The sequence below is a fragment of the Sporothrix schenckii genome, assembly GCF_000961545.1.
Source record: "Sporothrix schenckii 1099-18 chromosome Unknown Cont47, whole genome shotgun sequence".
NCBI classification, from domain to species: Eukaryota; Fungi; Ascomycota; class Sordariomycetes; order Ophiostomatales; family Ophiostomataceae; genus Sporothrix; species Sporothrix schenckii.
The window spans coordinates 615,731-631,186 of record NW_015971148.1 but is presented as its reverse complement, the minus strand read 5'-3'; the positions used below and the strand labels follow the sequence as shown (position 1 = coordinate 631,186).

At 55.6% G+C, this 15,456-nt stretch overlaps 6 protein-coding genes across 6 annotated transcripts; 2 read left to right on the top strand and 4 right to left on the bottom strand.

Annotated features, from left to right (window-relative positions):
* Nucleotides 1-352: 352 nt before the first annotated feature.
* Nucleotides 353-1,268, top strand: SPSK_03547 (uncharacterized protein; the record flags this gene model as incomplete). The annotated part of the gene is made up of 2 exons (XM_016730385.1): nucleotides 353-734; nucleotides 775-1,268. 2 exons carry the CDS (start codon nucleotides 353-355, stop codon nucleotides 1,266-1,268), a joined length of 876 nt encoding a protein of 291 aa, XP_016584787.1.
* Nucleotides 1,269-1,449: 181 nt separating this feature from the next.
* On the bottom strand, nucleotides 1,450-3,557 carry SPSK_03143 (uncharacterized protein; the record flags this gene model as incomplete). Its single annotated transcript, XM_016729984.1, has 3 exons — nucleotides 1,450-2,532; nucleotides 2,633-3,384; nucleotides 3,461-3,557. 3 exons carry the CDS (start codon nucleotides 3,555-3,557, stop codon nucleotides 1,450-1,452), a joined length of 1,932 nt encoding a protein of 643 aa, XP_016584786.1.
* Nucleotides 3,558-4,438: 881 nt separating this feature from the next.
* Nucleotides 4,439-6,805, top strand: SPSK_03094 (uncharacterized protein; the record flags this gene model as incomplete). Its single annotated transcript, XM_016729935.1, has 3 exons — nucleotides 4,439-5,380; nucleotides 5,446-5,817; nucleotides 5,927-6,805. The coding sequence occupies 3 exons, from the start codon at nucleotides 4,439-4,441 to the stop codon at nucleotides 6,803-6,805; spliced, it is 2,193 nt and encodes a 730-aa protein (XP_016584785.1).
* Nucleotides 6,806-8,498: 1,693 nt separating this feature from the next.
* SPSK_10995 (translation initiation factor 4A) lies at nucleotides 8,499-8,702 on the bottom strand (the record flags this gene model as incomplete). Its single annotated transcript, XM_016737216.1, has 1 exon — nucleotides 8,499-8,702. One exon carries the CDS (start codon nucleotides 8,700-8,702, stop codon nucleotides 8,499-8,501), a length of 204 nt encoding a protein of 67 aa, XP_016584784.1.
* Nucleotides 8,703-9,504: 802 nt separating this feature from the next.
* SPSK_03809 (uncharacterized protein) lies at nucleotides 9,505-9,738 on the bottom strand (the record flags this gene model as incomplete). The annotated part of the gene is made up of 1 exon (XM_016730641.1): nucleotides 9,505-9,738. One exon carries the CDS (start codon nucleotides 9,736-9,738, stop codon nucleotides 9,505-9,507), a length of 234 nt encoding a protein of 77 aa, XP_016584783.1.
* A 400-nt stretch (nucleotides 9,739-10,138) lies between these two features.
* Nucleotides 10,139-13,920, bottom strand: SPSK_02958 (L-aminoadipate-semialdehyde dehydrogenase; the record flags this gene model as incomplete). The annotated part of the gene is made up of 3 exons (XM_016729804.1): nucleotides 10,139-11,943; nucleotides 12,009-13,763; nucleotides 13,860-13,920. 3 exons carry the CDS (start codon nucleotides 13,918-13,920, stop codon nucleotides 10,139-10,141), a joined length of 3,621 nt encoding a protein of 1,206 aa, XP_016584782.1.
* Between the last annotated feature and the right edge of the window lie 1,536 nt (nucleotides 13,921-15,456).

The following is a 15,456-nucleotide window of genomic DNA, read 5'->3' as shown; positions in this document are numbered from 1 at the left end:
AATGCCTTTTGTCACATATACGTTGTTTCTTTCCGTTCGACATGTTGCTACAGACGAGTGTCTTCCAGGACCTCCTTGTGACTGTTCTTTGGATCAGGAATAGAATCACCAGGGCAAGATGGACGATGTCGACATCAGATGCTAAATATGGATGTATATGGTTGCCTTTGTTCCAGTAATATCGTAGGGAGCATCACGGCCAGTATAAAGTTGAAGCTGATACGAAGTCTGCTCACGGGTGCTTTACATTTGCCTTCAAGTCGTCACTCATCCAACGGATCTATCCAATTACGCACAGCAAATCATCAACATTTCAACAAAATCACGGTATCCATCGACACGCAACTGAAACATGGACGCAATGGAGGGCATCGTACCGACTACTGGAGTCTTGTCCAAGCTTTACGACGAGGCATATGGCAACGAAGAGTACAAGGCCTCTGCTTTTTGGCAGGTTTTCCTGCAAGCGAATTTTCACGAAGATTTGTACTTTGTTGTATGCGAGTCCGCTCCCGCGAGCAATTCCCGGCGCCGCGTCGACACCATCATCCGCCGTTACGATCCAGACCACCACACGCTGAACTCCCTTTTGTTCATCGACAGCAAGCATTCTCATGGAAGTCGTCTAGAAGCTGATGAACAGGTCCTCGGTGCTGCACGTCTGGCATTTGAGTCTGACTTGCTCGCGTCCATATACGTCATGACGACGATTGGGGACGGAATACCGCGTCGGGGTTGTCTTTAGAGGGTATAACAGAATCGTTCCGATCGAAGGCAGCTACAACGCCGACAATTATGTCGACGCCAAATCACATCTTGCCGTCGACCTATGGACTGCTATCAGCTACATGAAAGCATGCCCGCCCCTCGGCGAAGCGCCCGTACTACTGAGCAATGCTCCGCTGCCAAATTCCGGCATAGAGCAATACGGAGCCTACGATGACGGCGAGGCAGCCGACATTGACGACCAAACGAATCCTACGGACTTAGGGGAACCCTCCACGGAAAATCCGGGGGGGCCAAGTACTGGTCAAGAGGGATTGGACAACAGCACCATCTTGACTCCTCGCCAGATCATGAGTCGTATGTTAAACAAAATTTTTGTTCATATTAGACTGGAACGCCATACTTTCGGCCACGATGTGGTGTTATTCAGGGATGAAAAGGGGGTGACAAGATCTTCTTTCCTCCGGGACTGGCATAAAAGGAAGATTAACGAGTTCGAGATGCATGTTCATAAAAAATACTTCACCACGGAGTTGCTATAATGGCCGATTTGACTTTGCGCATGGACGGTTCTCATGATTTAGCCAAGGAGTATTTGTATTGCCAAATTAACTGGGATATTTGTACGCTACACATGTATTTTGGAAGCTCTGAAATACGATACAAACAATCTATGAAAGCAACACAGGATGGGCAATGTAGCGGCTGGTCGAGGCACTCATGTCAATGGCTTGTAGCCACTTGGTCGGCTTGATTGACGTCCAGTAAAGAAGGGGCACCTGTATGCCAGAGCACCATGCTTCCCCGGAAGAAAATTGAGCGCCACTGTATTGTTTCATCGTCCACTGTGGGTGTTGCGGAAACCTTCTCCAAGTGTACAACGAAGCGACTGACTCTGAAATATCCAAGATACAATGCATGGGCCGATGACACGTCGATGGGTTCACCCACATTGTCCAGACGAAAATCCCACAATGGAACACATGGCCGCCCATCGCCATACGAAAACAAAAGGCCACCGATAATAGCATGATGGCACTTATCTCCTCGTCGAAAGTACGACGGCGTAACGGCAACCACGCCCTCGAGCGAAATCGTCGTAGCAAAGGCCATCTCATTCCGAGTACGGGGAGGCGGGAAACGCAAGTGTGGGCCGATCGAGGGTCGCATCTCGAGACTTGCATCCTCAAATACCAGCCTTTTTATGCCACGCGGCGACACGTTATAATGGATACATGTCGGGGAGTCCGTCGGCAAGCTGCAGACATGCTCGTACCAGAGATGGTCGTTGTTATGTGAGGTATGCCGGGGCGGGGCGCGCGGACGAACCGGGCCAAACGCCATGTAGCGCCCCTTGTTGGTCCCAAAGGCCAGATCCATGCGTCTAGACGGAGACTCGTGGCCGTTGTAGTTGTGCCGGCAAAAGACGTCGACAAGTCGCTCGCCCGGCACGAGGGGAAAGTAGATCCAGAACGCGTGGGCGTACAGCTGGCCGTACAGCTGGCCATACTGGCTGTAAAAGGACGTATCTTCGCCATCGTGGTGCGCGTGCAGGGCGATAATGGTATTCTCCTTGTTGCTCCAAAATGCGGAATAACCGGTAATGTCTGGTGTGTTGCAGGCAATGGACATCATTTGCCTGCTGCTGTAGTCGTTCCGGTCGTTCCTTGTCGTGGGAGGCACGTGCGTAAGGTTTTTTGTTGTCCGCATCGGAACGCGCCAGACAAATTTTGCCAGTGGTAAATCATTGTCATTCTCGCCGTCATTGTTGTGAGGAACCGCTTCAACGTATCGAATTTTTAAGCCCTGTATGGAGCATCGTTAGTTGTCCTATGTCGTCCCCAAATAAAAAAAAAGCGACTACCAGAAGTCGACAAAAATAGCATAGTAACAAGCCCTAACATACATCAGACCAGACTTGGAGACGGCGTCCGGGCCCGAGTTTCACCGTTCGCCACCATGAGTTGTTTACGTGGTCACTTTTCTTCGCCGTCTGTACATCGTCTGACAGCCGCGAAAGGTCCTCGTCCCGGGAGGCAAACACAATCTGTCGCACGCCGAGGTGGTCTTCCAAAGCGTAGATAATGTTCTTGGCATAGACAGAGTCGCTGTCCAGAAGCTTCAGGCATGTAGTACGGTCGGTTTGGCCAACATTCGGTGTCGGCGGGACCCGTGTGAGCCGTTCGACATAACGGACCCCGTCAATAAACATGTAGTGCGCCCAGATACCCAAGGACAAATCCAGCTCGGCACTGCAGCTACGGCTGTGTTCCCAGAGTTGACGCACAGCCTCGACAGCGTACAATTGCACGATATCATTGTAGGAGGCTATCTTGTGCCACAACTCAGTCGGTAGAAAGGAGTCTGGAAAGAGTTTGGGCAGCTCGGTCGCCAAATGTAGCCGCGTCCGGTGCCATCGACGGCGGTCGTCGGTATGTGGTGGAGAAAATTCGTAGAGCGTGCCAATACTCATGCTCGATGGGAGAAGTTCAGGTCCCCAACGGTTCAAACACGACTCATGGTAGCCTGTTGAGAAGTTGGGCGACGTCGTTTTTGCCCCGCCCGGGAGTACTTGAATGATCACTCCGGCAACTTCATCTACGGCGACATGGCCCACGTACATATACTCGAGGGGATTTGATCTCTTGCCGTGCAAGTCTGTTTGGTGTTAAGTATGACATGCGAGACGCACAAAATAAACAGAGTCATGACAGAGGAGGGTGAGCAGGCGCACCGGCGATATATATGTCTCCAGGCTCAAATTGAAACCGACAGAGCAGGCATCGCGCTTCTAATACATAAGCATTGTCGCTTCCCGAGTAACTAGGCATGGCTGCTTTGGCTTGGTGTTGCGAACTCGTGTTGCCGTATGGTGCGTTCTACTCCGTATGTTGAGAGACACTCACTTTCCATGGCCGACGACCCCTCCTCCTGAATGATGCTGGAAAACAACGAATGGTCTTGATGACTAATTTTGCCACGTCATCCGCGAAGCCGGTGTCAACTCCAAAATGCATCCACCCCCACGTTATCTTGTACACGTTTGTCCAATGCTTGGAGAAACGTTCGCTGCTTTGTTTTCTTGATGACAAGAACAAAGATGTTGGATATTCACTTATGCAGTTAAATTATACTACAAGTGGTTCCACTTTTCATGTAAGCCAAAAATACAGAGCCGGCCCGTTCCGAAACGGCGCTGTCTGCGCGGCCGAGGCCGACTGATTCTCGAGACGTCTCGGTGGACAGCCTTGTCTTCGACCGAGTGATCCTGTTGGTGTGTAGATGGTATGGATACCCGTCGCTCTGTCGTGCGCAAGTTCCGCATCAGCCGGCGGTTTACCAATCGAAACATCCGTTTGCTCTCCAACAGTGACCGCGTGGACACTGGGTATGACGGACATTCACGTCGCCAAGACTGAATCAAACCGTTAATCATTGGGAGTTTGTCGTTGCAAGTACCGATTATGACCGGATACCATGCCCAGACGGCGTGTAGGTGAAGAGTACTGCAATACGACCTACATCGTACGACAATCGCAGGCAGCAGCTACCCCTGTCCTTGTTGTGATTGGTGGGGCGAGCCTTACACACCAAAGTTGCAAGTGCTGATTCGAGCCTATTTAATCTTCTGTGCTTGGGATCCTTCGCGTTCAACACTTTTTCTTGTTAATCGTCGTCAGACCTACGACAGAACACACACACACACACAGCCATGTTTGCCCGCCGCGAAAGCGACAAGCCCCTGCATCTCGGCCTCACCGCCCACTGCGGTCTCTGCGGCACCGCGCTCGAGGCCGGCGACGCCTGCACGGCGCTTCTCGGCGTCGACCGGGCCATGCGGTACCGTCGCCGCACGCCGCCGTTTGCGTATCCCCAGTATGCATTTTTCCACGGCGAGGTGGCGGCCGGACTGGATCCGGACGACGAGCCGGGGACAAACAACAAGAACGAGCCGATGATGTGCCGCAACGCCTCGTGCACCAAGGGCACGGTCATGCTGGAGGCCTGCACCGTGCATGTGGACTGCCGCATTGTGTTCCGGAAGCACTGCGGGAGAGGCGGCGACGGTGCTGGCCTCGACAGCCAAGACGCCCTGGACCGTCTCTGGATCGCCGCTGCTTGGCGCCGGCCGTGGCGACAGGCGGCGCGGCTCTGGCTGGACGAACCGGGACAGGCAGACCGGCGAATCTCCGTCGACCGGGTGGCGAGGGCCAGTATCGCCGCTGGGCATGGCCAGGAACAGGAAGGGGGGCAGGAACCGGATCTGTCAAGCCTCCTTCGTGGACTGACGCGACTGCCGCCCGAGCTGGTCGACATTGTCCTCCAGAACTCTGCCGACAGCCAGGTCTGGCGTTACGCAGCAGTGCTCGACCGAGGCCAGCCTCTCGCCGAAAACACCGCCCAGCTCGCATCCCATCCCCTGGCCGAGGTTGCTGCCTGGGATCGGGGCAGCTCTGTGGTCCTTTTTCGCTCGGAACAGGCAGCCAGCGCGGCCGACCACCCGATTCTGCTGCTGACCATCGATGCCCGGGGGCTGAAATCTGTCCAGCGGCTGGCGGCTCGACCGGCCGCCACGCACGATCGAGCCTCTCATACGGAAGCGTACACCATCGTGGACCAAGCCGACGTGAGGGGTGTCAAGATACACGTTAAGGTGGGTCACGATTGACTTTGGATGTATTTTACTATACAATTCGTACACTCCCACTGACTCTGCAGTATGGCATGGCCCGCCTGGAGGTGCCCAAGAAGATGAAGGGCCTCCACATCTGGGACACACCCACGCCGCCGGATGTCTCGGCCGACTGTCGCTTCATATTTTCCTGCATTGTCCCAACCTCCAAGTTTCAGGCGGTGCCGCTCGACCACTGTGACGGCATCACGCTTATGTTTGTGTACAGCAAAGTCGCAGCCGTGCACATACATACGCCGGCAACGCCGGCGGCCCGCTTCACTCAACTGGCCTTGGACCCCGGTGCTGTGAACTGGGTGTACATTCCCATTCCACGGGCGGCCGGGGAACGGGTCCTGGCCTTTGGAGCAAGACGGAATGCCCGCCATTGGCAAGACGCCGAGGAAGAGCTGGCGGACGTAGCAGCGTACGCCGTGGAGAAAAAAGCAGAGAAAGAAGCAAAGCGGCGAGCCAGGAGAAAGGCAAAGAAAGAAGCGCAGCTGACACCGATGGCTAACGGCAACGAAGAAGAAGAAAAAGAAGAAGAAGAAGAAAAAGAAGAAAAAGAAGAAAAAGAAAAAAAAGCAGGACGAGGAGGACGAGGAGGACGAGGACACGGAGAACGAAGACCATGACAGAAACGCATACGTCTACTGCAACGCAAATTTCCTCTTCCGCTTCCGACTGGCCGGCGACGTCTCGGTCGGCCCGATGCTGGACGCGCCGCGGGTCGACACGGTCGTGGCCGCCAGGCCCCCCATCTCGTTGGTGTTATCCATCAGCGACTCGGAATTGCTGGCCGTCGCGGGGGCGTACGACGCGATCCCACGGCCCCCGTCACCCGTCACGCTGGCGCCGCCCTTTGGCGCCCTACCCCCGCGCGAGCCCGCCCGGGCCGACGACTACAGCAACTTTCTGTCGACGGCGCCGATCGACAAGCCCGTGGCGCGCATCACCGTCTTCAGCGACCCCACGTACGGCTTCGACCGCGGCCTGCTCGTCGAATACGCCACGGGGGCCCAGCGCGCTCTGGGCCAGTGTCGCGTCGGCGTCGACGAGACGACCGTCTTTGACCGCCCACAGTGTCTCTGCGTGCGGCCCGCGAGCTACGACCGCACCAAGCCCCGCTCCTCCCGCGGGCAAAGGCACTGGCAGTCGTGTCAGGTGTTCTACGCGCAGTGCAGCGCCGACATCAGCGACGGGCACGAGGACGAGGACGTGCACGGCGAGGAGCAGAAGAAGGCCCTCTGGAGCTGCATTCCGCTCGGGACGCCCGGCTGCGGGACGCTGGAGCTGACGTTTACGGGCACGTGGGGACGGGTGGCCGTCCGTGGCGATTATGGCGAGAAGCAGGCGTGGCGCAAGAAGCGCTACGATCTTAGCTTTTCCCGATTCCACACGAGGTGAAATGTAACCTAGACAGGGTCGTGTCGCTCTCAGCCGGTATTCTGTATATTGTGGAATGCAAACCGCCAACAGTTGCATCGCATTTCCACAGTGGGTCTATTATTCATTAAAGCAGTAAAATCACAGTAGGCAAGAGAGATGATGGATTGTAGAACCAGCTAGTATTGAGTTGACTTAAACTACACTGAAACATACAAGCAAAAAAAGAAAAAAAAAAGAAAAGACAAAAGGGGGAAGGGGGCAGAGGAAGGGAAGAAATCAAGCGGAGGCGAAAAAAAAAAAATACTCAAAAGGGGGCGATCACTTACAAACACAGCTTCTTGTCTTCCTGTCTTCCTGTCTCCTCGTCTTCAACCGAGCCAGCGGTCGGATTGTCACCTTGTCGTTATTGTTTCTCACATCGAGAGCCGGTAAGCTGGCCGCATCTACGCCACGCAAGAGAGCCGGCACCGGAGACGCTCGTACACGTCACTATAGGTCCAGTGACACAGAAGCTCCGGGCATGCCGTCTTAGTGATAATTGCCGCATCACACATGTCGTTGGTGACCGAAGTATTGACGTGACCACACTCGTAGTGGGTGTAGACGACGGACATGCGGCACATATTGGCGGTGATTGTGGAACGCGAGGCAAGTGTTGGCGTGGTGATTGGAGGATGATGGAGAAAATTGGGCAAGTCAGATGGCAGCGGAGCGATCGGACTTGAAGAGGCTGTCGGTTAAGGAACTCGTTGACACGGTAAAAACTAAAGAACGAGGCTGAAAGTGCTGTTGAAGAGGCAGTTGTATTTGTTGATGATGATCTTTTAAAAATGAATCGTAAAAACAGCAAGAGACAGAGTCTATATTTATACCCATTTCATGCCACATTACATGAACGAGAATTCATAAACAGTTTTACGTGAACAACGTCAGTTGTTTCCGCTGTCTATGAGAACAGAAGAGCGTAGGAAACAAAGTGAACAACTTCATCGTTTGTCGAGTATGCATCTACCAACTCCCAACAACGTCTCATACTGCTGGCTAGCATGCAATACTACAAAGGCACAAGAGCGATAGTTCAGTGCACAGCCACCAACTGTTGTCCTTGTTGCGGACTTTCATTGTTGTTCATTGTCATTGAGTTGCTTTCTGATGGGCACATGTTCTTTCTTGTTATTTTCCTTTGGCGAGTGGCTCAAAGTCTCTTTGTCGCTGTTGTTCTGTAAATTTTTTCGTTTGTCATAAACTTTTGTTGCATTTTTTGTCCATATTTCATTGCATGCACAAAGCCAATGTCTACACAGCGACAATGCCCCGAACTCGTTTCAATTTCCTTCACATTCTATGTTGTGCTCCACATCTAATGTATTCTCTATCATGTGTCTTTTTGCTACTACAACAATAAAATCAATAGGCGGAAATAAAACAAAGCAATAAAGCGTTTTCCACATTGAGAGCACAGAACACTGGCGGAGAGAAATAAATGTCACAAAAGAATTTTAGTTTCAAAAGGCTTGTTTCAGTTTAATTATATCACTTGATGTCACTTGTGACAGTACAAGGTGAGATGGAAGTTGCAATAAAAAAAATTGTATTGAATAATTTTCTACGGATCACCAACGTGTAAGCGGACCAGCCACGAACACTCTCGACACATTATGTACTCTACGCCACAGCCGCACAACTGCGAACCAGTCAAACAACCCGCCCTCTACGGCTCCTCGCGCCAGGGGGCGCACGTCGTGCACTTACCATGAAGCCACACATCCTTGGACTCCGTCTGGCATTTCTCCTGTGGGCACGTCTTCTTCGGCCGCAGCAGGCCCGGCACCACACACACCTTGGTCCGCGCCACCTTGCACGTGCTATGGCCGCACTCCTCGTAGACGTAGTACGTGGTGGTCAAGACACACATGATGGCGGGTGTTTTCTGGTGGCTGGCAGGAAAGGTGTTGTGTACGATGTCGGGGCTGCAGCGCAAAGTAGGCGGTGCAGGCGGTTGGAGGTTGGCTAATAGAGTGAATGTGTAATGTTTGAGTGTTGATGATGATTCTGAAAATCGAAATGTGAAATTGCAACGGGCAGGTCCTTTATTTATAAAAGTCATGATAGTGGACTTGAACAATGTCATGTATTGAACAACATAAACACGTTGTTCTCTCGTTTTAAACCGGCGTTTGTTTCTTTTGTTGTTTTGTTATTTTTATGTTTTTTTGAGACCCTGTGAACAACATCTTTATTATGCCATACGAAACATGTTAACAGTGTTCCCATTGTTGTTGGCTGTCCATTGCTTTCCATTGTCCGCAAACCAATGCTTTATTCTATTTTGTTGGATTCGTTTGATTTGCTCCTAAGTGCAGTACCGCAACTCATTGGAATACCAATGCTTCAAAACTATACAAAATCAGTTAGGTGGAATTTGTGTCGGGTAATTTTTGTGCGACATATTAATAAAAAGAACAGAGTATTGGGTTTCACGGATTCTTAAGTTGTTTCGGAATCAAAGTGTCACACTTTTGCGTACATGTGGAGCGTAATCAGGGAGAGTAGAAGTTGATTTATTGACAAACTTACCAACCAGCGGTTTCATCATTCGACGGCAAACATCGTATCTACCAAGCATTTTGTGCTCTACCAGTACAATCTACATTGTCGTTCCTTTTTGATTTCGTGTCGAATCAAAGCCACCACAACAATCCGTATATTCTACGTCCTTACTCCTTGGCTTCTTCCACGACCTCGTCCTGCGAGGCGGCCGCCAGCACTTCTTCCTCCCGCTTGCAGCGGAAGCACACACAGTCGTACGTCTCATCCGCCATCGACATGGGGCGGATTTGGTCGAGACAGTCCTTGCGGATGGTCGTTGCCTTTGGGCAGTTGGTGACCTCCGTATAGCGATGCTTGTGGCCGCAGGTGTGGTACATGGTCACGTAAAGGAGTTCGCACATTTTGGCGGTCGTGATGGGCGCGGTAGAATTGTTGAAACAGAGCGTGTTGAGGAAGAGGCAGAATACATTCATACTGAAATCTGCACTTGGCAAGACATGAACAATGCAACAAATGTACTGTTCCTTGACACGATTTCTCTTCTTGCACACTCTCCTTGTATTACATGTTGTCTTTGAACGTCACTCAAAGGCCGCATTGTCAACATTTTGAACAACGTGAATATATCTATCATGTGAACATGGCCCTTGCCACTACCTTCGATGAATTGCACATGCTTGTGTCATTTTATATTCCCATACCGTAAACCCAAATTTTTGTACACGTACATGCAGACCTGCATTTATTGCCTTGCGTGCTGAGCACGGCGTCTTCGTATGCGCCCTGCTCACCGCCTACTTCCTAATTGGCAGCCGACCGGCCGCCCAGCCGGCCGGCGGCAATGTTCGCCAGAGCCGCCTCGCTGAGCTGCGGCAGGGGCGTCGCCTGTGTGCCGGCCGGTGCCGCGGGCAGGAACCCGGCGGCCACCAGGTAGGCCAGGTAGACGCCCATGGTGGCGAGGGGCACGGCGTTGGCGGTGGGCGTGGAGGCGGCGTCGTAGAGCTGGAGGGCGCGCTGGGCGTGGCGGTCGTCGAGCTCGGGGGCCAGCGAATTGCCGGGCAGGTCGCCGACGACCATGTGGAAGAGCGGCAGCAGGGCGAACTCGCGGCCGGCATCGGCGGCGTTGACGGCGTTGGCCTCGTCGTCGACGTAGGCCTTGACGCGGTCGGCCCAGTCGGCGTAGGGCACGCGCGGCGCCGTGTAGCCGTAGGCCTCGAGGGCGCCCATCCAGTCGTTGAGCGTGGGGCGCGGGTGGCCGGTGACGTGGGCGACGGCCAGGGCGACGCCGTCGGCCGCGGCCGGCAGGTAGAACGCGGCCGCGACGACGATGCGGTTGACCTGGGTGACGGGGACGGCATTGAGGGTGTTGGCAATGTCGGGGCGCGCGCCCACCTGCAGACAGCCCTTCCAGAGGCGGACCAAGAAGTCGTCCGTGACGGAGGTGCCGGTGACGGGGTCGCCGGTGATGTAGCCCGAGCGGACGATGGCGCCGACCAGGCCGCGGCGGCCGGCCTCGCGCAACAAGTACTCGCTGGCCCACTTGGACTGGCCGTAGCCCGTGGCGAGGCCCTTGCGGCTGCCGGCCAGGTCGTCCGTCTCGAGCAGCGGGGTGCCGTGGGGGCCGGCGGCCTGCTGGACAAAGTGGTCGTTGTCGAGCGCCGACGTGGAGCTGACAAAGGCGAGGCGCTTGGGCTTGCCGCCGCCGCCGCCGCCGCCGCCGCCCGCGGCGCAGAGCTGGATGCACGTCATGGTGCTCAGGACGTTGGCCGCGCGCAGCACCGAGTACGGCAGCATCCAGTTGACCTGGGCGCCGTTGTGGATGACGGCGTCGACGGTGCTGCTGAGCTGCGCCCACACGTCGTCGGTGAGGCCAAACTGCGGCTGCGCAAAGTCGCCGGCCACCACCTGCACGCGGGGCGTGGGCGAGGCGGTCCGCCAGGCCGGCGACCAGAGGCCGTACGCCGTCATGACCGACTCGAGACGGGCGAGGCCCGCGGCGGCGTCTGTGGCACGGACGAGCGCAATGACGTTGGCCTGCGTCGGCCCCTCGATCAGCTCGTGCACAATGTACGCGCCCAGGAACCCGGTGGCACCGGTCAGGAACACGGTCGGAGCGCGCCCTGACGCGGCGGCGGCATCCCAGGTGGCGGGCGCGGCGGGGATGCTGGCGGGCAGCTGGCTGGCGAGCTCGCGGGCGTCGACGGCGTAGGCCTCGTCCTGGGCGTGGGCGTCGGTCTCGAGGGGCACGGCGTCGAGGCGCAGGCCGATGGGGTCCTGGGCGCGGTCGATCTCGGCGGCCAGGGCCTCGAGGGTCGGGTGCTGGAAGATGGCGCGCAGGGGCACGTCAATGTCCTTCCACTCCTTGGTGAGGCGGAAGAACATTTGCTGGGCGAGGATGGAGTGGCCGCCGACGTCGAAGAAGTTGGACTCGGGCCGCAGCGAGCGGGCAAAGCAGTTGGGGATGACGGCGGCCCAGATGGCGGCGAGGCGCTGCTGGGTGTCGGTGAGCTTGGGGGCGACGGAAGACGCGCGGCGCTTGGCCAGGAAGGCGAGGTCGGCCTCGTCGGGGAACGGCAGCGCGGCCTTGTCGATCTTGCCGTTGGGGTCTAGATGGGTCAGGTTTGTGTGGATCAAAAGGAGGGGCCGGGGGGCATCGTTTGGGGGTACTCACTCAACGGCATCCGGGCGAGCGGAATAAAGAGGCTGGGCACGGCGTACGACGGCAGGCGGCCGGCCAGAAACTTCTTGGTGTCCTCGGACAGCGAGCGGAAGCGCAGCAGCATCTGGCCAATGGACTCGTCGGGCGACGGCACGTCGAGGGCAGCGCGCGACGTGCGCGAGCGCGTGGGGCCTGCGCCGCCGCCGCCCTGGGCCTCGAGCTCCTCGAGGTGCTGGAACCAGCGCTTGGTCTCGGGCACAAAGTAGGTGACGAGCGTGTGCTCCTCGTTCTTGTCGCGGCGCACGAGGGTGACGTTCTCGCGCAGGAAGGGGTGCTGCGACAGGTGGGCGTCGATTTCGCCGAGCTCGATGCGGAAGCCGCGGATCTTGACCTGCGAGTCGATGCGGCCGGTGCACTCGACGCTGCCGTCGGGACGGCGGCGGCCCAGGTCGCCCGTCTTGTAGAGGCGGTCGCGCGGGTCCGGGTGGTCGACGAACCAGTTGGCCACAAACTTGGCGCGGTTGAGCGCCTGCGTCGTCTCGTCGCTGCCCAGGTAGCCGCGGGCGAGGCCGCCGGCCCGCAGGAACAGCTCGCCCTGCTCGCCCACGTCGCAGAGGCGCGTGGGATCGTCGCGGTCGACGACGAGCAGCTGCACGTTCTGCATGCCCTGGCCCACGGGGATGATGTCCGGGAAGCGGTCGAGCACGTCCGGGTCCTCGTTCTTGCTGGGGATGCGCAGGTACGACACGGCGCGCTGGCTCTCGGTGGAGCCGTAGAGGTTGATGACGTTGGCGCCGCTGGCCAGGTTGCGCAGCTTGGTGGTGTCCTTCTTGGTCAGCTGGTCGCCGACGAAGAAGGCGTTGCGCAGCGCGCCGATGCGCGCGGTGGCGCCGCCGACGAGAATCTGGCCCATGGCCGGCGTCAGGTGCGTCACGGTCACGCGGCTCTCCTTCATCCACTCGGCCAGCAGCTCGTAGGCAATGACCTCGACGGGCGGGATGATGATCTTGGCGCCCAGGAACAGCGGCGTGAAGATGTCGCGCTGGATCGGGTCGTGCGCAATGCCCGACAGCATCGTGAAGCGGTCCTGGTCCGACAGCCTGAACCGCTCGGCCATCCACGGGAAGTAGTGCGTCAGCGAGAAGTGGCGGCCCAGCACGCCCTTGGGCCGGCCCTCGGAGCCGCTCGTGTACGACAGCGTGGGCGCCGCCTCAGGGCCGACGTCGACGCCCGACGGGTCTTCGCTGCTGTAGGTCGCCGGGTCCAGTGTGTCCTTGCCGCCGTCGGTCGTGTCGGCCGCGTCGGCGCGCACGCCGCCGCGCAGCTCGCCGTCGTCGCACAGCTGCAGCGCCGGGATGAACGATTTGAGGTCAAGCGTCGTCGCGACAAACTCGAGGACCGGCGCCGACAGGGGCCCCGACTCGCGGTTGGCCTTGTCGATGCAGACCAGAAACCGGGGGCGCGCAATGTCGAGCAGCACCTTCTGGCGCTCCGCGGGGTACTGGGGGTCGATGACGCTGACGGTCGCGCCCGCCTTGAGCGCGCCCATGTAGGCCACCACGAGGTCGACGCCGCGGTAGGCGTAGATCATGGCGACATCGCCAATCTGGCAGCCGTGGGCCAGCAGGTGGTGGGCGAGCCGGTTGGCGGCTGCGTTGATCTGCCGGTAGGTAAAGGACCGCTCGTTGCTCTGGGAGCTCTTGGTCTCGACGACGCACTCCCGGTCGGGGTGCTTCTTGGCATTGGCGGCGAAGATGTCGTGGATCGCTAGACGTGAAGAAATAAGACAAAAAACACAATGTGTCAGCCAAAAGTGCCGGCAGCCGAGTACGGAGCCGCTTCAGCCACAAGACGAGCGCTTACCTCCACGAAACTCCCCCCAATGGAGGTCAATTGTCGGATCTGGTGGTGCTGGCGCGGCCATGATGCGCAGTCTGTGCAGTCTGGCTCAATGGTGGTCCTGGTGGTGGGTATATGGTGAAGAGAGAAAAAAAAAACGCCCAAAAAAGAGCCCGGAAACGGAGATGGGATGATTCTTAACACAAAATGCCCCATCGCCAATTGACCAGTGACTTGGGCCCCGCCGAAACAGGCACGGCTGCAGCTAAAATTTTCCCAAGAGCTCTTCTGTAACAGAGCGTGAGTCACGCGCGGCACTTTCCAATGGACTGCTGCGCCAAACTTTTTTTTCCGCCACCGGAGGTGCTGTAGTTCAGCTTTTAGCTGTTGATTTTGCGGTGTGCGGCTTTTGGGGAGGGGCAGCTCCGTACGTCGGGACCAGACAACAAAACAGTATTACGGCGCATAAATGTACTACGTCGCACTTGAGTTAGCCTCGTCTCGCTTGAAGCTGAAACAAAATTCTATTCACCATAGACATAAGGCTGACTTACATCGTGACGATTTTTCTGTTTATTCAACTTTTTTAATAGAACCATTACTTTACAAAAAATGGAAGCGGTGATAATGTCTATGGATGTATCCTTTTATTTACTCAAATAAATACACACTATCATATTAATAAAAAGATCAAATTGTAAATATTAAATGAGTACACAAAAGAAATAAAATTAGCGATAAAGTAATAAGAAAATATAAATTGCAAGTAAAAGATCAAAATCAATATATACTTGTCCAGACCAAGGCCAAGTAGCAGCGAACGCCATTCTGGAACATCATGGGAGAGATCAACTTCTCTTCCCAGCCCAAATGCCCGTTGTTCTGTCGCCTTGACGAGACGCCCATAAGTCAACAAGCGCCATAGTGAAAACACATAAGTCGTTACACGTGTCAATAAACCAAACAAAACTCAAAACAAAAGCAAAGATAACAAAACAGAATGAATAAAAAGTAACAGACAAATAGAGCCACTGCTTCCAAGACGCAACTGCGAGTCGGTTTCGACGCCTGCTGAAACTCGTCTTGCTGTGGCAACCCAACACCTTGCTCAAACTAAGAAGCGAAGCACCATATGACTCTCCCTCTCCTTGTACCCTCTTTGAGTAAACTCGGTTTTGGGAACCATAGCTGCCGGAACGTTTCTTTCCCGGCTTGCTGCTGCTTGACTCTCGTCTTGCAGGTAAAAATCCCTAGTTACCCTAAGACGAGAACGAACATGCAAGGCCACTCACCTCGTCAGCCCATTTTGTCTGCAAAACGTCCTGCTGAGGTGTGTTCCCGTGATATAAAAAGGTAGAAAGAGACAAGGTTGTGGGAGAAAACTTGGGCCCGAATAAAAACGTTGGCCGTTCCCTGATCACGTTCGGATGTACGTTCATAGTCCATCCGACGCTGATTCTGGAAAAAAACATCGACCAAAACGAGGTAAGGAAAACGTAACCCACACATCTGAACCCGATGACGTGAGGGTCTGGACAAGAGAGTCCAAGAAACAAAAGACAGAAGACAGTTGTCAGAGAACAAAACAGACATCAAACTATGACAAAAGCAACAGAATAAG